The sequence below is a fragment of the Natator depressus genome, chromosome 17 (assembly GCF_965152275.1).
Source record: "Natator depressus isolate rNatDep1 chromosome 17, rNatDep2.hap1, whole genome shotgun sequence".
Taxonomy (NCBI): Eukaryota; Metazoa; Chordata; order Testudines; family Cheloniidae; genus Natator; species Natator depressus.
Window position 1 is genome coordinate 16,359,006 of NC_134250.1, and position 23,577 is coordinate 16,382,582.

Consider the following 23,577-nt stretch of genomic DNA (forward strand, 5'->3'; position numbering starts at 1 on the left):
CCTACCCACCATGTCAGCTGCTCCAGCAGGGAAGCCGTGGGCTGAATGGGGCCTGGAGGGCGAGCACCCATGGGGGCCCAGCCGCTGTTCCAACGCAGGGCTGAGGCAGAGAGATAGGGTAACGAAGTGGCAGTTACCCCCGTTCTTCTCATGCTGTAGCTGTTTTACAAAGAGAAGTTTTCATGCTCCAGGATCCTTCCAAGATTAAGATAACGGAAGAGCAAGTCTTTTCAAACTAAAAGTGTATGGAAAGGTTCTGCTAGTAACGACTTAATCAGCTTCCTTCTAAGGCTATAGAGGCATGTAGCATCACCCAGGGCTGGGATTTTACACATGGGGCTGCCCTGTTATCCCTTCGAAAACAAGGGCTCTAGTTTATGAAGGGCCACAGCGCCCCCCAGCGGCTATTCAGAGCATTGGCAAGCCCAAGTTCCTAAACGGCGCATTAGGCTGCACAGAGGCGGTTCAGTCACAACTGGATGCCAGGTTCTCTGACGAGCCTTTGGTTAGATGGGGAGGGGGCTGCTGGTGTTTGAATGTAGCAGATTTTCTCCTGGGCGTTCTTTGCTGACGGCTCGTTCTTCACCGCGAGCGTAAGAGACTGTCACGGCTCACGGGCGTTTCCCCTCCCTTGGCGTTCCCGCGAGTGCCGTCGTGACACAGCCCCGAGCCCAGGCAGTGCCCATGGGGCTCACGGCAGAGGCCCTCAGCCCAGTATTGGAACAGGAACAAGAGTGGTCACCCTCTCGGTCCTACAGGGGGAAGCTGGCCGGCAGCACCCAAGTACTGTTTGAGGGCAGAAGGCTGACCCAGTACAGACTTGGAAAATCCAGGTGCAATTCTTTGCTCCCTCCTTCCATTTATGCCTCAGTTTCCCAGCAGGATAGGATTCCTCACTATGGGGGGCTCGGGAGGTGCTCACCTGCCCCGGGAACGGGGGTGTTGGAAACGCCATCAGTTGATTGCTGTGTCTGCTCATGCGAGAGAACTGGATTTGAAATCCCCCTTGGTCAGGTTTACTTTGGCCCTGGCAACAACAGCCTCCGGAAGGCAGAGCTCACTCTCCCACCCCACGCCATGGCTGATGCTTTGCTCCTGCTGTGGGTGGCAGGGGAGGCCTGGCTGACTCCACTCGGTGCTGTTGTGGGTGAGCGGCCCGGCCCACAGCACACGGGCACCTACTGACCCAGTGCGCCAACACCCGCCACACAGCGAGGCTGCCCCATGGCCGCCAGTCTCTAATCTCCATTTCCCTGACCCCCTCCAGGACATCCCATGGGGCGGCAGAGCCAGGGCGGCGCTCAGACCAGCGGGAGAGCCTTCACTCAAGCCTGGAGGCGAGATAAACGGAACCCATCATTGACACCAACACAGGAGTGAAAACCTTCCTCAGTCTGGGCCCCCTCGGGCCCCCGAGCAGCCAGTTACACTGAATGCTCAGACATAGTATAGATCGGCCATGCTGGGTCAGACCAATGGTCCAGGTAGCCCAGGAGCCAGTCTCCCAACAGTGGCCAGGGTCAGATGCTTCAGAGGGAATGAACAGAACAGGGCGATTTTGAGTGATCCCTCCCCTGTCAGCCAGTCCCAGCTTGTAGGTCCAGTGGGTGACTTTGCCCAGACTGGGCCAGATGTTAGAAGAGCTCGGTCTTTGGCAGCTCCATTGCGATGCTCCACCATGCTCAGCATCCTGAGCTCTTCTGCGAACGCCAGCCTGATCCGTTGGGAGCTGTTCCAGCCCGGCCCGGGGTTCCATCAGACCAGTTAATTGAAGCCGATGGGGTGAGGAAGTCGCACTGGCACTCAGGTCTCTCAGCCCAATCATCCTTCCGAGGTCATGCAACAGAACGAGCTGGGTTTTTTTGCAGTAAGATGCCCGCCTAGTGAGCAGCATCGCACGACCGAGCCAATGCACACACCTGAGAAGCTGGCAGCAATCTCACCAATCCACACGCTGGGCAAGCCCCGCTTCCTTCCCTTTAGGGCCAAATCTTGCCAGCGTTATCCATGTGCTTTGGCCCACTGACTACAACTACAAGGGGGTGATGGGCGGGAGTGCTGCAACCAATTGTAGAGGCTCAGGAGGGCTGTTTGCAAAAATCCCATTGGCACCAAAACCCACAGGGTGAGTCATGGCTTTACATCGCTGCCCGTGCTGAGGTCAGCACCCTGACGTATTGCTCTGAGGCCCGCTGATTTGGCCTTTTCCAAAGATGCAGTGTGCCTGCCCAGCCCTGCATCGGGGGAGATGGCTCCTGGGCTTCTACAGACCCTCTTTGGGGAGTCTGCTGCTGTGGGTGATGCCTGGGCCCTGTCCAGAAGTGCGGACCTGGGGGAGCAATGCGGCTAGGGCACCTCCCCCTGTCCTGTAGCATGTGTCCCCCTTTCACAGCTGGCCACGTGAGCTGGGCTTGTGGCCCAGTGGGCAGGACCTTTGATGTGAACTCAGGGTACCAAGTCACATCGTCTCTGTGTACCTGTTTCCTCTCTCATCTTTGTCTGTCTCGTCTAGGTGTGCATGCAGCTCCTAGCACAATGGGATCCCAGTCTTGCTTGGGGCTGCTAGGTGCTACAGGAATATAAAGAAGAAGAATTTCAGAGCTTCAATGACCTAAAATAACAATCTTTGCAGCCCGTTAAACTGATTATTACCTAGGACTTTACTCCCTACCCCGCAGCAAAGTCACTCCGGCCCAGACCCTCAAAGGTATGTAGGCACCTAACACCCACTGGAGGAGCTGGGCTAAGCACAGAGGTAAAGTGAGCAAATCGGGTACCATTGCCTGGAAAACAGCAACAATCCTCTTGACACTTTGTCCCCCTGAAAATCTGGTCTCTCTGCTCCTCCAGATCTACCCAGTCTTTTCGGCCATTTCCAACAGAGAGCCGAGCACCTTCGTCCTAGTTTTTCCATCCGCGGGGCCTTCCCATAGTCCTTTCCACGTAACTTTACCTTTGCATCCCCGACTGAATTCCAGCTCCTGCAACGGGCAATTCCAATGCATTTATTCCTACTTAGCTCCCATATCTGCATTTGATTAAACACATAGTAACGTGAACATTAGCATCCACAAAGAACCGGTGTAAATCGGCTCCTTGACACCCAGTAAGGCTGATTTTCATAAGAAGCGATGCCAGATTGCTGACGGGTGACGGTTGCAATTCATTCCCCGCCCTCCTCATGCATATTTTAAGACCCCTGAAGAATTGAAAGTGAATTGAGTGCTTGGGCAAGGTGCTGAATTGACAGCTCTAGTAACCAAAGGCCTCTATGGACAGAGCAGGGCAGCAGCTGCACAAGCATCCCCCGCACCCCACTGTGTTCGAACCTCGACCTCTAAGGGGCAGAGGAGAATTCAGCCTTCAGCTTCTCGGCTCAGACTGCCAGCTAGTGGCTGGGGCCAGTTGGGGGTTTGCAACACCGGAAACTGGACTGAGATCACCAGTCACACCTATTCTTGACTGCACGTGCCAGGGCAATCCAGCGCCGGCAATGCACAAGCTGAAGTCTGGCCTTCTTGAATTACAGTTGTGAGTCTGACACAGGACTCACTTCTGCTCCCACTGAAGCCAGGGGGAGCTTTGCTATTGAGGTCAATGGGAGCAGAAGCAGGGACACGCAGCCCATCCAATAAAGTCTAGCAATATCCAGCCCCAAAGAAGGATACCCAGATCACTCACGCCAGGCCTGAATTCGGTGCGAGGTGCCCTGTGATCACAAAGCCCCCCCTTCCATGTGTGTGATCCCTTCCCTGACGTTTGTCTGCTCAGTCGGGAAGGAACCTTTTAACATTCCAATGGCAATTCGCCAGCCAGCGTGCACCACCGGGCCTGCGCTCTCTTGGACGGAAGAGGCGGGCGTGCCCGACTTTAGCCACAAGTTTTATTGTTTTAGTATGAGCTCACCACACTTTAGCAAGCCACTAGTGGGGTCTGTGGTACATTAATACACATCTGTTGTAGTTACACTCAGTGGACTCAGATTTGTACAGCGTTTGTACATAGGAAGGGGAGGGAAAAGAATCAAATAACAAAATAAACATTTGCAGTCAAACCGTTTTTTTTTTTTATCTTACTCACAAAATTCGATAGCCAAAAAATGACTAAGCTACAAAATTGTAATACATACTGTCTGGGTAAAATGTTATCATCCATTTATACATCTACTATCGCCTTTATTCTGGTAACTTACATGGAGGCCTATAGATTTTAGTGGATTAATAATTCCCTACAAGATAGTGGTGAACCGCTAAAAGCTGCTGTAACAACGGGGTACTGGAATCTTGTGAAGGTTTCAGTTGCATCTTTTTGTTTGTTTTCATGAAACCATCATGCATACCCACTGAAAGTCAAAGGAACTGATCAGAAGAGGGGATGGGGCAGTAGCTGGTATGTCTTGGCTATTAATTTAGGACCCATGGGTATTAGCATGGGACTGTGTGTCCGCTTCACTTTTCTGAACTCTGAAAAGGATAAAGCCAGTACTGCCATCCAAATGCTTGTAAGATTTCTCAGCTAGGATGAGGGGAAAGGTTGCTAACCTGGATCTTCAAGAGCCTCTCCAGTTGGCAGGGAGACTTTATTCTTCAGATGATTTCTCAGCCTTCAGTGGGAAAACAAAACAAAAAACTCTTCCAGCCACTGAACTAATACAATGGATAGAAAGTCCCAATTTTCAGCAGCGTGGACTCATAATTCCTACAGATTCAACCTCTGTGCAGGCCCTTAATTGCTCTTTGAATGGGAAGGGCGCATGGGTGGACCAGACAGCTCAGCACTGCTTTTCCAAGCAACTAGCTCGCTCTCACGCAAGACCCCTTGACTGTAGAGGGAAAATTCTCCCCTCTCACCCACACTGCAGTTGTTGATCATGAAGGCATATTCTGCACACAGCCCTGGGTGTGATACCAGCATGGAACATGCAATGGAGACAACTGTGGGGGTCACGGAGGAGAAAGCAGCCCCCTATCTTACTTCAGATTTGAAGCTCTGAACAAGATCACTAGGATTAATGCTGATGGGAGAGACTTTCAAATGGGAGCTAGGCTCTCAACTCCTACTGACTGCCAACGGGAGTTGGCTGCATAACTTCCCTTTGATGACCCCCTCCCCCCGGAAAATACTGATGATGCCAGTTACACAGAATGTTGCAGAGTACTTTATGTACCACTGTATCTGGGCCAAAGTAGCGAGAAGCTTATAAATAAATGTGGTGGAAGGGGACCCTCTGACTTGTCACTTTCTGGGTTTCTTTCTAATTTGGTCTCCTAAAATCTACGGGTGCAGCTAGCACCTGAGCAGAGGGCCAGCATGAGCTGTGGGCACTAGGGAAATTCCTCGCCGCTGTCTCTGGTGCCTGTTTCACTTCTGCGGGACTTCACGGGCACACAGGCCTCATGCTGGCCCTGCCGCACAGGGAGGAAATGCACCCTCTGTGGTCTGCATTCCAGAGGCATTCAGCTCCTGGCTGGGCTCTCCTGAGCAGGGGCATCTGTTTCTGTTGTAACTCTCCCGCCTGCAAGGCGAGCTAGAAATGGGGCGCTGATCCTATATGGCTGGGTGCACAGGGGCAGAGCCTGGGGCTGCTGTGGCGTGTCCAAGGAGAACAGGTTCGCCCCACGCTATTTCTCTCTATGCAGAGATCTCTTTCCAAAAGGGGAAACTCAGAGCCTGCGGGACAGCGTGTGATTCAGTGCAGCCCATTGCTGTGGTAAGGCCTTTCCCTGGAAGGCTACTCTCCCCTTAAAGACTATGCCCTCAGTTATATCCTAGAGAGCATTAGATCCTGAGAAGATAGTCAAAGCCAGCTTACAAAGCAGGCTCTCTTCTCCCCGTAACTGAATGGACTCAGGTGCACTGGCCTGATATATCTTGATAGGTCAAATTCTCCTCTGGTTTCAATCAGGGCAGTGCCAGTCACTTTAGAGCTTTACCCCATTCAGACCAGCAGAGGACTGGCCCAGTGCACACCTCCCAGTGGGCAGCTCCTGTTTGAACCCGGGGAAGCAGGAAGGTTGCAAAGCGACGCAGAAAGTTGCTATTAAATCCTCTTTAAATAACGGAGGCATGTCACTGGCAAACTAGATGGAAAATAAATACAGATTAATTAAAAAATCAACCCCCCCCCCGGCTTTCCCACTTGATAAGTCCCAGGAACTCCTGGGCACTCACATGGCTGCTGCCTTCCCTAAGCCCTGGAAGGCATTTTCCAAAGCCCATGGCACTGCCCTGACTGCTCCCATTGAAGTCAGTGGGCGTTTGACCATTAATTTCAGAGGCAGCAGAGTCAGGCGGCCAGTGCTGGGTGCTTTTGAAAATACCACCCCCAAATGATCAGAATGGCACCTCCTGCTGTACATTAGTTTTGCTTGGTTATGACATTTTACACACTTGGGCTGTCTATCAATGGGCTTTTGGCTCCTAAGTCCCTTAGGCGCTTTGAAAATCCAAGCCTGAGGCAATGATTAGTGCTTTGTTCTTCTATGGAGGTAGAGGGTGCTGGTTCCACACAGCAGGACCTGTCCCACCTGAACTCCCGTTAACCCTCTGAACTCATTAATCAATCTAGGCTTCTTCTCCCAACATGCCTCACTTTCCTGAACCCACCTCCTTATCTCAGCCATTGGAACAGATCCAGTGTCCACCATCCCCACCAGGTGAAAAGGGCCTAACTCTATTTCACCGCCGGGCAAGAGGTCTATGTTCCCTGGTGCAGGAGACTTGGACGGGTGGGGCAAAGCTCTTCCCCAGTTTGCCTTGAGCTGCCCCAGACTCTGGGTGGCTGGAGAATTTCAGAGTAGCCAAAAGCGGCTGAAGAAAAACCATACAGGAAACCATACAGATTCCCAGCTCACGTGCAATGGCACCGCTTCACAGGAAGTCAACACCTCGGCTGTGTCCTGCCATGCTGGGAGCTCTTGTCCACGTCCACAGGAGCTCCAGCTCATGAACTAGCCCAGGATGTGCGGCAGAGAGCTGGAGAGAGGAGCAGAGCGGTGGACTTGATCTAGGCATTTCAGAGAGGCACAGGGATGCCCAGAGAAGAGACTGAGCTCTTCACAACCTTATGTCATTTGGCTGCATTATGGTAAATATGGCCAAAATGCTGCATTTCCAGAGAAATAGGAAACAATTTGATTTGTGTACCTCTGAAAAGGGATTCTGCAACTAATTCCCTTGGAGGAGGGTGGGGGGAAGGATCAGACAGCATCAAGAACAGCCGTTTGTTTCCATGACGAGCCTCTTCTCCCCCAGAACCAGAGGATTGCCCATTAAACATTAGTCATTTCACTGGTGCTGCAATATGTCAATCCAAGCCCTGCCCCACATTCCAGGTACTGATGCCCCCCTTGGGAAGCTGCCCCATCCCCATCAGGGGTTTGAGTGGAGCCTAAGAATCTGCTGCTGCTCCCTATGGTCCCAGGGTATCGAAAGGTGAATATTTCTTTTCAGAGCAAGGGGTTTGTCTCAGACCATATTCTACCCTCGCTCCACCCAAGTATCATCCCATTCAGCCCAATGGGAGTTTAGTGCAAAGACTGAGGCTAGAATACAGCCCTTGGAATAGGGACCAAGTCCATGTGCAAATACACACAGGCAATGGGGTTCCTCCTTCTGCATGGACAGTTATTGCAGATGGATACAGAGGTGCACAACTGGCTCTCTGCACCCACAATGGCAACAGTTTTTTGTGCAAATCTGGGTGCTCAGTTGTGCCTAGATTTCTGTGCACGTGGCTTGGAGCTCCTGCTTTAAAAATGTGACCCTCAGTGTTGTTTTGGGGCCCAAACCTGCACCCCGAACTCCCACTTACAAGAAGTAGGGGGAGTCTGAGGTGCCCAGCAAACAGAGGAAAGAACAGAAATCTGCTCTGGTTACAGCTGGAGTCCTTCTGCTCTAGACGGGGCCTTTGTTTCAATATCATCCTCAGTCCCTGGTATAAGGCACTCTTGCAAGAATGCTCACAGCAACATGTTAGCCCTCTCCCGTCAGATATTGTACTGAAGAGCCAAAGACAACTGAGAATGGTAGGGGCAACGCCAAGGCAGCCTAATGCTAGGCTAGCCCATCTCTTCCAGCTAGTGATTACAATTCTGTGGATAGCAGTGGAGAGGGATCAGAGCCTAGAGGCGTCTGTCCGATGTGACTACATCCTATGTGTGTGTTTTCTACTCAGACCCTCACAAACAGGCATACAAAGGCTCTAGCCAGATGCTGTGTACGTCTCTACAGGCCACAACACACCCATGGGCCCTGGCTCTGGGCCCCGGCACAGCCGGTCCTGCTAAGAGATCTCTCAGAGGAGAGAGGCTAAGGAGACCTGTACTCACCCCTGCCAGCGGCTCCCTCCCCTTCTTCAACTCAGAGTAAACACTGACTCAGAAATAGCTGAAATAAATTATATCACCTGAAATCAGATGAGGTGCCCCCTGTGCTATCATACAGTACTAAGTAGAGTCTCCGTGGCCTACAGCTGGGAGGTCTTCTATGCTGGGAAGGGGAAAGACTGTCCCAACGGCTTGTCTTCTACAATCCACGCTGACTGGCTTGAGCACAGCCAGCCCAGCCAACCCTTTTCTGTAGTTCTTCATACTACGCGGGTGGGTGGGGGAGAGGGACAGGGATTACCCGGCGGGGAGAGTGCAGACTTTGGGAGCACACTTAGGAATTTTCTAATGCCCCAAGCAAACTGCTCTGCATTTCCTCTAGGGTTCTAGGAAACACTGATGAAGTTTCAGCCACCATCAGCTCTCAGCCAGACCACATTGTTCAGGTGGGATGAATGGAGGGTCTACTTGGCCAATACAAATTCCACCGTCAAAACCGATACGGATAAGAAAGCAAAACAAAAGGATCTTTACACAGGTAGGTTGCCATACCGCTCCTTCTGGAATGATGCTCGTCTTGGAAAATACGAACCAGGGGATTGTCCTACTTAGGTCAGTTAGTACATTATAAACAGTCCTGTTTTTAAAGTGAAAATACTGTTGCTAGTCTTTAGGAGGTGCATCCTTTTCCTGTCGGTGTGCAGAAGATACTGGCATGAAATGGTCCTCTCCACCTCTTCTTCTCGATCAGTGCTTCTCCTGGAAGAAATGAGACTGTGTTAAGAAAACAGAGGCCTTGGCAATGAATATGTGATCAAGGTAATCTAGATTACCAGACTCTTTGGCTATTTATCCAAAGAAGCCAGCAAACTTCATAGAGCCATACAGTTATAGGATCGCCAGCTCATCTAGTCTAATCTCCTGTCCACCATCACAGGCCACCAACACCATCCAGCACCTGCACACTAAACCCAACAATTGAAATTAGACCAAAGTATTACAGCCCACAGGAGACTTGACCATTATGTGTCACAGGCAGAGAACAGTGGGGACCGAGGTGCACCAATGCACAAGGCCACTGCAAAGACAGGGAAATGCATAAGCAAGAAAAACCCAGATAACCCTGGCAAGTGACCTGCACCCACACACTGCAGAGGATGGCAAAACCATCCTCCCTGGCAAGGTGGCTGCCAATCTGACCTGGGGGAAAATTCCTTCCTGACGCCCCCACGTGGCGAATCCTAGACCCTGAGCATGTGAGCAAGAACCAGTCAGTGAAGCATCTGAGAGAGAAAACGCCTGCTGCCATCTCAGAGAACTGGCCCTTCCTGTCCAATGTCCCATCTCCAGCCATGGCCATCCCTAATGCTTCAGAAGAAGGAGTCCGAAGAAGGGATGATGGTCATTTTTCTGCATACAAGGGCAATCTTCAACCATGGTGAAATGGCCATGCCACTGCAAGGTACCAGGTACTTAATCAACCTGACCCATGTTACCGGTGAAGAGACAAAATTCTGAGACCTTGGACCTTCTCTCTCGGGTCTGAGAACCTCAGAGAGCATAAAAGTAAGCCTCCCCAAATAATGGTCCATACTGTGAAATACACAGAGATCTGATGAACTGAGGAAGGTTCTAACTTGTGCTGACATTTGAAGAGAGACATATGAGTGCTGATCTGGGAGAACTATCCAATATAGAAGATGTATATGGAACTTCTTAGCTGCACCAGGTCAATAGTCCAAGGCATCACAGTGTACACATTACCCATTTCTTTGCATGGTTTTTCTTTTCTTTTTTTTAAATTGGAAGCTCTAGGACCCAGAGGTTTTCAAAGCCTCCAGCAACAGCTGAAATCTGTACTTTCAGTTTCAGGCCAGTCCCAGCTGCGGGTGCAGCTGCTCCAGGGAATTGGTTCTAGTGCACTCGGGAATGAGGGCTATGCAAAGCCAATTGTTCTTGCTGTGGAACATTATGGTCAAAGCCACGCTCCAGGGGATGAGTTCAGTTGAGACGTGCCACTGGCACGGCAGAGACCCCATGAAAGAGGTCCTGCCTGGGCATTTTTTAATTCAAATAGCTCAGTATTGTATAACCTACCTCCTGCTTGTGGGATTTATCCTGTTGATGGATCCCATTAGCAGATCCCGAGTTTCCAATAGTCTGTAACAGAACAGATGAGATTTGGTTGAAGATGGGCACTGATAAAAAGCATCGAACTCCCCAGAAGCTTTGACATCTGAGGTGACAACTAACTCCCCTTCATACAGATCTGATATTAACTGCTGCATGCTGGGAAATTTAAAATTTAAAGATCCCATGGTGCTCTTGGCAAGGGATTCTTAACCTCTGGATCCTGGCCAAATCCCCCAGGGGGGAAGGGTAATTGCATTCTTCCTAGAGATGGAATTTCCCCCTGTAGTTTCAACTGGGCAAGGTCCCATTCTTTGCACTCAGCTCCTGGGTAGCATTGCCTCATGCTGTTGGATTTGCTAATCTGCAAAGTGTTTTGAGTTCTTCGGGATACCAGGCACTACAGAAAGAGTGTGGGTTCACCACTTAGCACCTGTCATCTCTAGAGATGAGTCAGCCAGGCGGAATAGGCTTTGGTTTCTACCTTTAAAAACGACAGCCAAGTCAAACGCTGATCGTGGCTCTCTAGCAGCGAGAACAGGGCCCTCATCCTTTGCAACTACAATATAACCAGCAGGAGAGGAGGGCCGGGAGCAGCTGAAAGCGTATGGCTTTGGCATGCCAGCTTTCATTCAGAGCCCTTTCTACACTGACAAGATTGACAGCTGTGAATCCACCACCAAAAGCATTGCTGATGGCAGCACGGGTGGATGTTACAGTGGAGACAGGGCTCTGGAGCTTTAACTAGATCACAGAATCATAGGAGTAGAAGGGACCTCGAGAGGTCATCTAGTCCAGTCCCCGGCACTCATGGCAGGACTAAGTATTATCTAGACCATCCCTGACAGGTGTTTGTCTAACCTGCTCTTAAAAACCTCTACCAACAGAGAGTCCACGACCTCCCTAGACAATTTATTCCAGTGCTTAACCATCCTGACAGTTAGGAAGTTTTTCCTAATGTCCAACGTAAACTGCCCTTGCTGCAGTTTAAGCCCATTGCTTCTTGTCCTATCCCCAGAGGTTAAGAAGAACAATTTTTCTCCCTCCTCCCTGTAACAACCTTTTATGTGATTGAAAACTGTTATCATGTCCCCTCTCACTCTTCTCTTTTCCAGACTAAACAAACCCAATTTTTTCAATCTTCCCTCATAGGTCATGTTTTCTAGACCTTTAATCATTTTTGTCGCTCTTCTCTGGACTTTCTCCAATTTGTCCACATCTTTCCTGAAATGTGGTGCCCAGAACTGGACACAATACTCCAGTTGAGGCCTAATCAGCACCGAGTAGAACAGAAGAATTACTTCTCATGTCTTGCTTACAACACTCCTGCTAATACACCCCAGAATGATGTTCGCTTTTTTTGCAACAGTGTAATGCTGTTGACTCATATTTAGCTTGTGGTCCACTATGATCCCCCGATCCCTTTCCGCAGTACTCCTTCCTGGGCAGTCATTTCCCATTTTGTATGTGTGCAACTGATTGTTCCTTCCTAAGTGGAGTACTTTGCATTTGTCCTTATGGAATTTCATCCTGTTTACTTCAGACCATTTCTCCAGTTTATCCAGATCATTTTGAATTATTATCCTATCCTCCAAAGCAATTGCAACCCCTCCCAGCTTGGTATCATCCGCAAACTTTATAAGTGTACTCTCCATGCCATTATCTAAATCATTGATGAAGATTTTGAACAGAACCAGACCCAGGACTGATCCCTGCGGGACCCCACTCATTTTGCCCTTCCAGCATGACTGTGAACCATGGAAAACTACTCTCTGGGAACCGTTTTCCAACCAGTTTTGCACCCATCTTATAGTAGCTCCCTCTAGGTTGCATTTTCCTAGTTTGTTTATGAGAAGGTCATACGAGACAGTATCAAAAGCTTTACTAATGTCAAGATATACCGCATCTACCACTTCCCCCCATCCACAAGGCTTGTTACCCTGTCAATGAAAGCTCTCAGGTTGGTTTGACACGATTTGTTCTTGACAAATCCATGCTGACTGTTACTTATCACCTTATTATTTTCTAGATGTTTAAAAATTGATTGCTTTATTATTTGCTCCATTATCTTTCCGGGTACTATCATTACATTAGAGCTTCCCCTCTTGCTACAACCAGTAGTGGATCAGGGCTACGAAGCTAGTGATTACGGGCAGACACAGCTAGAGAGAAGAGAAAGGCCAGGCTGAGTTTTGGAAGCTTAGATCCTAGAAATTCAGATTGAGCCTTTAGAAGGGAACTATTTGCCCCGTGATCGTTCCTAACTGCACTTGGTATTGCTTCTTGCATGGCAATCAATTACTCCGGAGTCACGTCCCAGGTTACTCTATACCGGCATTTACAGGGCACTCCATTTTTCTGCAATACAGTAAATTCCCCAGTCCCTGCAGAAGACACACAGCCTGTGCCTTGAGTGGCAGCCGCATCCAACACTACAAATTAGACGTGAACTTCGCCGAGTACAAGGTCACTGGGAATGAATAAGCTGGAATGTAATTTGCTAGAAACTAAATAAAATCTCCCAGAGCAATTATTACAAATTCTTTGAGAAGAAGCTTGAGTGCCAAATCCTTGTCATTTCCTTAAAAGCTATGAGATCAGGGTCTCCAAAGACATGCAGTGTGTGGAGATTTTTTTATTACAGGCTAATACCTAGCTGTAGTCATGGCCACAGCAACAGTAAAGTGCCAATTACTTGACAATGAGATGGAGACAGTGCTATTACATCGCAGCTCCTGCAACTCCTTGTCTAATTGTGAGGCCAGCCATGCACGGTCAAGAGAGTCCAGAGCACGTCAGCTGATAAGCCTGCAAAGGGAAAGCAGCAGCATCTTGTGGTAATGAGCGATTTCCTTTTTTAGAGTGTTGCAAAGTGAAGGCAGTGCAGCTGAGAGACAAGGGGAAACAGCGGCGAGCTGGATCCCCCCAAAATGGCTACTGTGTTTTAGGGATGATTGTTTCTGTAGGTCAGGGAGAGAGCAGCGTGGAATGGGCTTACATCCGATGAAGTGAGCTGTAGCTCACGAAAGCTTATGCTCAAATAAATTGGTTAGTCTCTAAGGTGCCACAAGTACTCCTTTTCTTTTTGGGAATACAGACTAACACGGCTGCTATTCTGAAACCTGTCATTGAAAATCAGTATCTAGCCAAGCACAACCAGAGTCCATGATTGTTTCAGTGCATCCCATTGTGCCCATTGGTCTCCATTTACGGGGTCAAAGTCCTTGGCCTTATCCTTAAACCCTTGTTTAAGCAAGTTCCCCTGAACTTCCCGCACTGAAACTCAGGAGATGGGGGTTCAGTCCTGACCCCACCGCACGCTCTTTGTGTGACTCTGAATGAGCCATTTAGGCCCAGGGTTTTAAATGTATTTAGCTGTTGCTGCACGCAGTGTTGCAACATCTGATTTAGGAGCTTAAATCTCATTTTCAAAAGGGATTTAGGCACTAAGGAATCTAACTACCATCTATGTCAATGGGAAGGCCCCTAAGTGCCTTCATCCCTTTTGAAAATGAAATTTAGGCTCCTAAATCAGCTAGACATTGCAATGCTGAGCACAGCAATGCCTAAATACCTTTAAAAATCTGGCCCTTAGTCTCTTTGTGCCTCAGTTATCATCTATAAGTTGGGGATGATATTTTCTTTCTGCCACCCTTTGTCCTGGCTATTTAGATGGTTAGTTCCAGGGGTCAGGGATTGACTCTTTCCGTGTGTGTGTGTGTACAGTACCCAGCACACTGAGGGGGCCTCCAAGTGCTATTGTAATATAAATAAATGATATGGAGTAAAGTAAAAAAATCATGTAAAAATTATTCTATGAAAAAGAAAGAGAGAGGGATTTCTCTGTGCAAGAATTGCAGAGATATTTCCTCCTTTCAGGAAAAATAAAAATAAATACCATTTCTGGAGAAGGAAAAGTGAAAGGGAAGATGTCTTAGCACCGTCGGTGTTTAGCATTCCTCCCAAGGGGGAACATATCCACCATACCACTGGGTATTGTAGCCATCCATCATGACACATTTCAGTTTAAGACATGGTGGTTACAACAGAAGCTAAAGTCACTCTGGAGACACTGCCAGGATTGCATTATGTCTTGGACTACAACAAAGTTGTCACCATAACTACAGCTGTGGCATGTGGTGCGGAATGAAAAATACACAGCTCTATCTCACACAAGGCAGGTGGCTGCTTTCACCACACTTCTGTGTGCAGAGGAATTGTCTACGCCAAACCCGGCATTCTCGTCTTAGACTTGTCTCGTTTTCAGGGCAGGCGCCATCCTTTTATTGTGTGTTTGCACTGCACCTAGCACAATGGAGCCAGGTCTCTGATTGGGATCACTGAGTGTTATTGCAATACGGATAATAAATGAACCATCCCACCCCTGCCCCTGTCCCTGCAGCAGACTTTCTGGTGTTCTGCACTTGGGGAGAGAAGCAGGATATCCATTGGTCCAGACTGCCTGCCATAAAGTACCTGGACCTGTAACAGCACAGCATGGGAGAGGAAAAAATAACCACGGCCCTAGCCTCTGTGCGTTACGGTTAGGTCATATCATGCAGTATTCAGTATCCTCCTGAATGTGCATTATGAGCAGCATGCACTTGCTGTAAGAGATGAACATTTTTAGGACCAGGTAGATGAGGAATCTTTCAATCAAAGGAACACATGTAAGGTGTAAACACACCAGGCCTCTAAGAGATGTAAACTGACTGTAGACTTGAGTTCAGAGAAAATGCGGTCCGAAAAGCAAAAGATAGAGAATGAAAGAGCTTAATGTAAATACCAGGGCCTTTCCACAGAAGCAGCTCCCAGGTCTCAGATACACTAAGGGTAAATGACAGAAAAGGTTGGAGCGTGCCAAGATAAATTAAACCGATTCTCAGCCTCCGCTCTCACAGCAGAGGATGTAGGAGAGATGCTGGAAGCACTTCTAAATTTCCCAGGGGAGGCAAAGGAAGTACTGGAGGAAATCAGAAGGATTCGGTCGCAGGTGTTTGAGAGCAGCTGACCAACCCCTCGAGTCAGGTACAGTCCAAGAGTTCTGAGGAAACTGGCAAGAGAGGTGGAAGAACCTTTCCCAGATGGATCTCTATTGAAGCACTTGGAAACTGAAGAAGTGTGCGCTGATGGGCGGCAGGGAAAGTGAATTCTGATGAGAACAAAGAAGAGGGATGACCTAAATCTGTATTTTTCACTTTTCATGTATCATTTTAAAGGAGATAAACAATGAAAAAAATAGTCTTAGCTTATACGCCAGGAACAGTGCATTAATATAAACCAAGAGAAAAAGTAAGTCTCTCTCTCTCCATTAGGCCAAGTGAAAACCCAGCCAGGGTCACTGCTAGAAAGAAAACATTTATTAGGCTGTTCCCAATGGTTATTCCCATCTAGATACAGACAGACGGGGCCTGGCTCCACTTTGGAGGTGTAATCCCCACCTTGAAGGGACATACCCACGCTTGCTCTGATCGACCTAGAGTGCGAACAGTATAAGTGTAGCCACATCAGTGTATGCGGCAGGAGGGTCTAGCCACCTGAGTCTGATCCCATCTGAGACCATAGGTACACACTCAGGCTGCTAGCCCCTCCTGCTGCTGATGTCGCCATGGCTACGCTGCTATTTTTTAGTGCGTTAGCTCATTTAGAGCTAGCACCGATATTACCCCGTCCAGCCTGAAGTGTAGACATACCCACCCACCCACATATAGTCCCTGTCTATACCCATGAATGCAGCCAACTCTGGTGTGAAGCCTAGTAGATGTGTAAAAACCATCCAGCAGCACCGTATTTACAGTGTAAGAAAGGAAATCAATGCTATACCCATATGAAATGAGGAGATACACGTGAAGTTACCATTTAAATAGGTCAACTGTAATTCCCCACACTGGAATTTGGCACAGGATACTGGGACTAACACCCAGTTCTTGTGAAGAGTGCCAGAGGATCTTTAATGATCCACACAGAGTCATGCAGTTGGTTTTAGATCTCATCTGAAAGACAGAATCTGTAGCGAACACTGCACCCCCGTGATGCTTTGTTCTGTCAGAGGGAAGAGGGCTACCTACTGAATCACGACCTACAGCACCACTTTGATTTCCTTGGTGGCGTGGGGCCCCATCAGAGCATTGCTCTGGGCACATGGCTGCCATGGCACGAGCAATCAAGTAACTCGCTGCTCCGGTGGGGGGAGTGCACTACCTGTGTTTTCTCTGAAGAACTTCTCATGGCCTCCACGAGTTTCTCCATTTGCTGACCCTGCTCCAGGGCATTCCGCAGGACGTCCTCCGTGCTGATCAGTCGGTGCTGCAGCCGAAGAACCTCAGTCTCTGATGAAGGGTCAATCAGGGAGTACCGCCTTTGATCTGTTACCGATTTCTCTTTATCCTTGACATATAAAGGCAAAAAAAAAAAAAAAAAAAAAAAAGCAGGGAAGCAGGTTAGACTCTGGTAAACACATAGGAACTAGGGGCAGAGTACATTTGAGAGTGACTTGTGCCAGACTCTGGTTTCAGTAACGGATCAGAGCAGACTGCAAGGTTGGAGAGAACCCAGTATTAAATGCAACAAGGGGCTGCTCCGATTTGTTTCTAGCCGAGTTCAGTCAATTACTTAAGTCTCCTCCTCTAGAGGTCGCTGCAGTCCACAGGAATCACAAATCTAGATCTGAAAAAAATCATTAAGTCTCATTGCCTCTTCTTGTCCACTCGGATCTTCCTCTATTGCCTTATCGAGGAATAAACAACAGGGGGAAACGAGCAACTTTGTATTTTCTTCCTATTCTTCTCCTACTATTTTATTTTAGGAAATCTGACATCTTGCAACGAATATATAAAACAAAATGACTCCAGCTATTGCTTGAGATGGAAAGGAAGCATTGCAAGGATTTTTTTTAAACAATCCCTTGAAAATAAGTGTAGGTATGTGAGGCCTCAGTTATGCAGATTATATTATTTATACAGCACGGTAAGCGTGCCTGCCATTTTACACCGTTAAAACAAGATAACTTTCACAATTTTATTATGAGTCTCATGGTATTTGGTGTTTTTCTTAGAGCCCCAGCTTCCGGAGGCATGTGATTACATGAGACTCTCAACGTTAAAAAAAAAAAATCAGTTTCTAGCCATCACAGCTGCAGAGAAAAGATGAAAAAAAGAAAAAGGAAAAAAAGACCCAGGTGCATCCTAAAGGCTCACAGAAAAAAGGCAAATTGAAAACATATTTTTTTTAATAAAATCACGACTTTCCAGGGCTTGATTCAAGATTTTTGTTTTTTTTTTACATCTGGGGTTGGCAATCCGGGTGAAATGAATATAAATGCACAGCTCTCTGTAAGTACAGCTGTATGGCACAGCTCTAAAACAAAGGGGATAGCAAACGTTGACGAAGGACTGAGATCATTTAGGATTACTCTTACTAGGTGCATGCTAAACTATGCCCCAGCTGACATACACAGTTTGAGATGGTTCCTCTGTCAAAGATATAACGTACTATGAACAAAGCAATGTGGCTGGGAAGGAAGGTCATAGGCTCCATATTGTCATAATCTGTATTTTGTCATTTCACAATAAAATGACAGTGCCTGCTTTCCAGCATGGCAATTTTGCAAGGATTTGCTATCAGCAGACAGCACTTTCCATTAGCAACCAGGCCTCCATCTGGATAAAAGTTCAAAAGTGACTAGTCATTTCCAACGTCTCCATTATTGGGTGCCCAATCTGAGACACTTCACAGGGGCCCAATTTTCAGAGAATTACGAATGCTCGCCCCTGGAAGTTGAGGCCTATTTGGGGCGTCTTAAATTGGGCACGCAAAAATGAATGCACTTGAAAAACACCAGGCAGTTTGGAACACTGAGGTTCTTATGTTTTTCTGCATGCCCTGCCCTCGGAGATGAGGGATCGCCGAAACTCCCAGGACCACACCCAGTGGGGGTTGCAGCCAGCCAGCACCTCTTAGACTGGGTTCACATACACAAGACACCAAAGGAAGCCCCAGTGTAATTTGCTGAATGACAGCAAAATTCACAAAATTAGGGCAAATTCAACGATACCAAAAGAATCCCCAGGCTGTGAAAAGTCCTTCCCATGTTTGTCTGTTCTGCCACACACATTTACCCTCCAAAGACCAGGAGCTATGTGAAGTCCTCCCAGACACCTGTGCCAACCAGCAAGGATGGGGGCACCTTGCTCTCACCAGCACTATCAGCTTTTCTCTCAGGCCTTTGATGTCGTCTTTGAGTTTCTGCTCTTTCAGTCTCCACTCTGCTTTGTGCACTTCTCGGCTCAGGTCCCGCTCTGGCCCGGGCGAGTGACGGTTTGCTTCCAGTAGCAAAGCTCGCAGCTCATTCAGGCTCCTGAGGGAGGGATGGGGAGAACGTCACAAAGGGGAAAATGTATTCGGTCTTCTTTTGGGCACAGTGTGTGTGTGTGATGTTGCAACTTCTCTCAGCTTTGAAAGAGGACATCTAACAAGGTGTGGTCTGAGAGAGGGGGCCAAACTGGGACCCTTGCGTCCAAACCCCCCCAAAATTGGAAAAATTCACATCAGGACTCAGCTCACCTTGACTCCACCAGTAGGACACAGTTTCAAAAGAGTTCAACATCCAACGTGCTGATTTTTTTTTATTTGATTTTTTTTTAAATCTGGCCACTTATTTCAGTACCTCAGCGGGAGCTGAGCTGTGTGTTGAAAACCTGGGATAGTGGTGGGAGCTGAGTGCTCTTGGTAATTCAGTCCTTGAGGCACTAAACCGGCACCCAACATCCTAATAACCCAGATGATGGGAAAGTTGAAATATGGGTTTCAATCATTCAACTTGTATTTTTTTGTACGTTAAATAGCGATGCTCTGAATAGGGCCAAATTCAGAGTGTGTCTTACATATGCCTGGGTCCTTCTTAAGGATCATAACACTGCAGCCTCTTTAGTTAGTTCTAAAAGACCAACCTTTCCTTTTTGAGTAGCTCCTGGCTAATCAGGACCAGCTGGCCTGAAGCATCATGGGTTTTCCTGGACAAGGTCTCCAGTTCAGCTTCCAACCGCTTCTTTTCCTTCAACAGAGAATCTCCCTTCTTTTCTCCAGCTTTGCATTTATTTTCCAATGCTAAGGGAAGAATAAAAGGGGAGGAAAAAAGTCTACCAGGCCCTACCTACGTTCTTTTTTTGGATGACTTCATTTCTCAATTTCATTTCCATTCCTTGCACCATGTGGCTTCCCCTAGTTAGTTATGTCTAGTTAAGTAATCTGCAGCTGCCACTGGAGTCCATGAGAGTTGCAAATGCTCAGCAGCACTCAGGATGCAGCCCTGTGTAAGCAGAGATTCCAGAAATTATAAACCCAGCTGCATTTATTTCTACATCCCCTTTGGCTTCCCAATTTGTTAAGATTATTGGGCCAGATTCTCTCCCTACCAGATACAAATAACTTCAATGGGATTTACTTGCATCTCTCTGGGGTAGAATTGGGCCCACTGCATCAAGAACAAACATTTGCTAAGCACAATCCTCTTATACATGGATAACTGCATGTTTATGCACACACATTACTAGGTTGCTTTAATGTATAAATCCTAAATTCTTCTTATAATGGTGGAGGTACAGAAAGGCCACAATGAAACTATCTAGTTCCCACCAGCACTGGATTAGGGAAACTTACCACTTACTTGGGCCCTTAGAGTTTCAGTCTGGGAGGAGAGGGAGGACACCTCTTTATCTCTTTTACTCAGCTTATCTTGCAGTTCTTTAGGTGAATGGAAAGGAGGGAGAGAGAGAGAGAGAGAGAGAGAGAGGTTACATCCTTGGCAACTGCTTTGCCTGGTCACACAGTGAAGGCCAATGGTGTATGGAGACATTTAGGGTTCCATGGCCCAGATAGATGACTAGGTGCAAATACACAGTGTCCACCCGGTCGAGAGAGGCAGAGATGGGTGGCACCAGCTGGTTTGTGTCTCACAGCATCTCATCCCCATTTGACCTTAAATGAAGCGGAGACATGCAGATAGGAAGCATATCAGAGGGTGGGCTTAAACAACAGATGACAAGTGAAGAAAGGAAGAATGAAATATTATGAAAAAGCAAACAGAAAGGAGCCTTCCACGCAATTCCATTTGTTACCTGCTACCCTGGAAGGCAGGGATGATGGAAAAAGCAAAGTCAGAAGTTGCGTAGAGTCAGCACATTCACACAATCAAATCAAAGCCTTAGATTTGAAGTGCTGCAACATCCTGAGTCTAAGACAGCTTTTTAATCCGCCTTATCCATTTTTTGTTCTAGTGCTTAGACTCAGAGAAGCCAAATACACATGGATTCAGTGACCATCTTAAGATCAGTTGCTGTTGGACATAGTAAAGGGACCAAACCTAGTGCTTGAGTCCTACCCTAGTTATTTAACTATCAGTCAAGTATCTGACCTGGTATAAAATACACCCCTACATGGCATTTGCAGGGCAGAGAAAAGAAGGGGGGGGGAAGAGAGAGAAGGCAGAATGATAACTTGTACGTGTGTGGGCAGGAGGGAATAGGGCATGAAAGTATTTTAGTCTGAATCTAAAGGTGAACGAAAGACACTCCATGAACTAACTGGCATTTACACGGGGTGAAATTCAAACCCATGCAAGTTCAAACAGGGATGAGATCCACACAGCAGAAATGGGCCAGAGCCACAAAGCATGGATCCAGACCAAAATTTTTCCAGATTCTGGAGTTGTTCGGATCCGGAGCTATGGTTTGGTCCATTACAGAGATGGAAACCCCTGTAAAACTCAGCTCTGAATCAAACCTTATCCAAAGTTTTTGTGTCTAGATCTGGGGTTTCATTTCAGGCTCATATCTGATTTATAGCAAGGTAGAGGGAAAACTCCAAATTCTTCTAGCCAGTTGCAACATGCACCGCGTCATTCCTGTTAGCCACCCTCTGATGGGAGTGATTTTTATTCTATCGTCCAGTTTCAGTTGCTGCAAAATCAGTGCAACTCTACTGAAGTCAATGGATCAATGCCCACTTTCACCAGCCGAGGTTCTGGCCCATATTGTAGGTGTGGGGGGAAGATTTTGGAATAAGAGTCCTCCACTGTATTTGCTCAGGCAGGCATGCCAGCCACACAGGTGAAAAAGCCAGACAACCAGTGCAACCTACACAAAAGCACAAAGATGACATAGAATCATAGAATATCAGGGTTGGAAGGGACCTCAGGAGGTCATCTAGTCCAACCCCCTGCTCAAAGCAGGACCAATCCCCAATTTTTGCCCCAGATCCCTAAATAGCCCCCTCACAACTCACAACCCTGGGTTTAGCAGGCCAATGCTCAAACCACTAAGCTATCCCTCCCCCATAAACTTCCCAAGCCCTTTTCAGCCAGCTCTTCCTAGCTAGAGCAGAAGAGTGAAAGACACGGCATGTCAAATCACTCTGACAGTGAAATTCATTACCTTCCATAGCCTGCTTCATCTTTATCTTCTCTTCTGAAATATCATTAGTTTCAATCATCTGAAATAAACGTAAAATATATGTATACACACACACACAAATATATACACACATATAAAATGCCCACTAACTCTTTACCATCAATCTTCTGTAGAATCGAAGCAAAGTCAGTGAATTTAAAACTCTAGCAGGCACAATAAGGAACACAACTGGCATCAATGTCCTTTGGTCTTCATATTTTGCCAATCAGATTTACATCCTTCTCAGAGGGAAATCAAAGAGGTGATTTAAAAAAAAAGTCACTCAGACAGTTGAGCACTGAGGTGGGTACAGCTGGCATTCTCTTAATGGAAGGCCCAAATTCCATAATTGATCAAAGTAAGGACCCAGTTTCCATTTTCATGCAACGATGTTGGAGTTCAGTGTATGCAAAAAGGGATCATTAGGAATGGGCTCAACCTGCAAACTTTGGATCCATACGCCCCAAAGCTCAGGGATAGGAGGGGTGATCTGGAGTTTTGGTTTGGACCATCTCTGATAAGAAGTCATTTTCAGCATTTTCATCAGTGACTAGGGATTTTGGGTACATCAGTTTTTGAGGCCTCAGCTTGAGACACCTTAAAGAGCTGTGACTGTCAGATAACAGGTCCTCAGCACCTTCTGAAAAGCAGGCTCCTTCAAGGGATGGCCCTAGGAGTCTTTTTAACTCCTTCTGTGAGTCTTGCCTTTTGGTTTCTTTCTAAGGTGGCATCAGAATTAATACTGTGATTTACAACCATGACTCAACCCAGGCTAAAATTCTGGGTAATACTGCAGTGCATGCTTAAGTGCTTTTCTGAACTGCAGTCTCAGTGCTTTTCCTTCTTCACGGTTAATTTCAGACTTATTTTTATCACACGGAAATTTTAGTTCAATTAACAACTCACTTACCTGGGAGCAATGCAGACCCGCCTAGGACCTTTCACTTATACAGGGGGACGTGTGGAGGCCACGTTTATAAAAGAACCGCGTGGCATAGATGCACTAATGGCTGTGCTATTAATGCCACAGGCATTCATCATGAGAAATCTTGTTGCAACCCGTAGCAAGGGAGCGGAGACTGTTTGAAAACGACAGCAGCTCTAGGAGAACGTAAGTGGCATCAAACCAAACAAAGCTCGACTCCCGTATGAAGGGCAACAACAACAGTCAACAGGCTCAAAGATGAGCTGCAGGTCTCTGTGCACTCGGCCGGCTTGGTGCTATGGTACTGGTTTTGCTCCAATCACACCTACAGCTTGCTCTCCCAAGGCACTGGCCACCGTGGAGTGGAATCCAGTCACTTGGCTTTTTTCCTCTTTCCTCAGGGGACGCCACATTCTACCTGTCTAGGGGTCACTTAAGTGACTACACGCTATTGTTCCCTTACTACTTAACTACCGTCACTAGACTCCTGGCCTTAAGGGACAACCACACTGATTAGTTATAGCCCAGGCCTCGTTACAGCAAAGCATCTGAGCACTGCTTAACTTTAAGCACTTTTAAGTACCATTGGCTTCACCCAGTTAGTGGATTGTGGTCAGTGACTTCACAGAAGTAGAAGCAGGTTCTGAGGATGCAATACTTGCCTCTGGTGTGACTCTCAGTAACAAAAGTCATCTCACTGCAACTTACCAAAACACATAAAGCACCTGTTTGAATGCCTGGGGAAGCA

At 47.5% G+C, this 23,577-nt stretch overlaps 1 protein-coding gene across 2 annotated transcripts in view; it reads right to left on the bottom strand.

Annotated features, from left to right (window-relative positions):
* Positions 1-3,876: 3,876 nt before the first annotated feature.
* Positions 3,877-23,577, bottom strand: part of CLIP2 (CAP-Gly domain containing linker protein 2) — a 121,511-nt gene continuing 101,810 nt past the window's right edge. For both annotated transcript variants that reach the window (XM_074974912.1, XM_074974911.1), the window contains 7 exons: positions 21,887-21,944; positions 20,115-20,198; positions 19,406-19,562; positions 18,654-18,813; positions 16,659-16,844; positions 10,425-10,487; positions 3,877-9,086 (listed from right to left, as the gene is read on the bottom strand). In XM_074974912.1, coding sequence (XP_074831013.1) covers positions 9,075-9,086; positions 10,425-10,487; positions 16,659-16,844; positions 18,654-18,813; positions 19,406-19,562; positions 20,115-20,198; positions 21,887-21,944 — 720 coding nt within the window. In that variant the 3' untranslated portion in view covers positions 3,877-9,074. The remainder of the gene's footprint in view (positions 9,087-10,424; positions 10,488-16,658; positions 16,845-18,653; positions 18,814-19,405; positions 19,563-20,114; positions 20,199-21,886; positions 21,945-23,577) is intronic.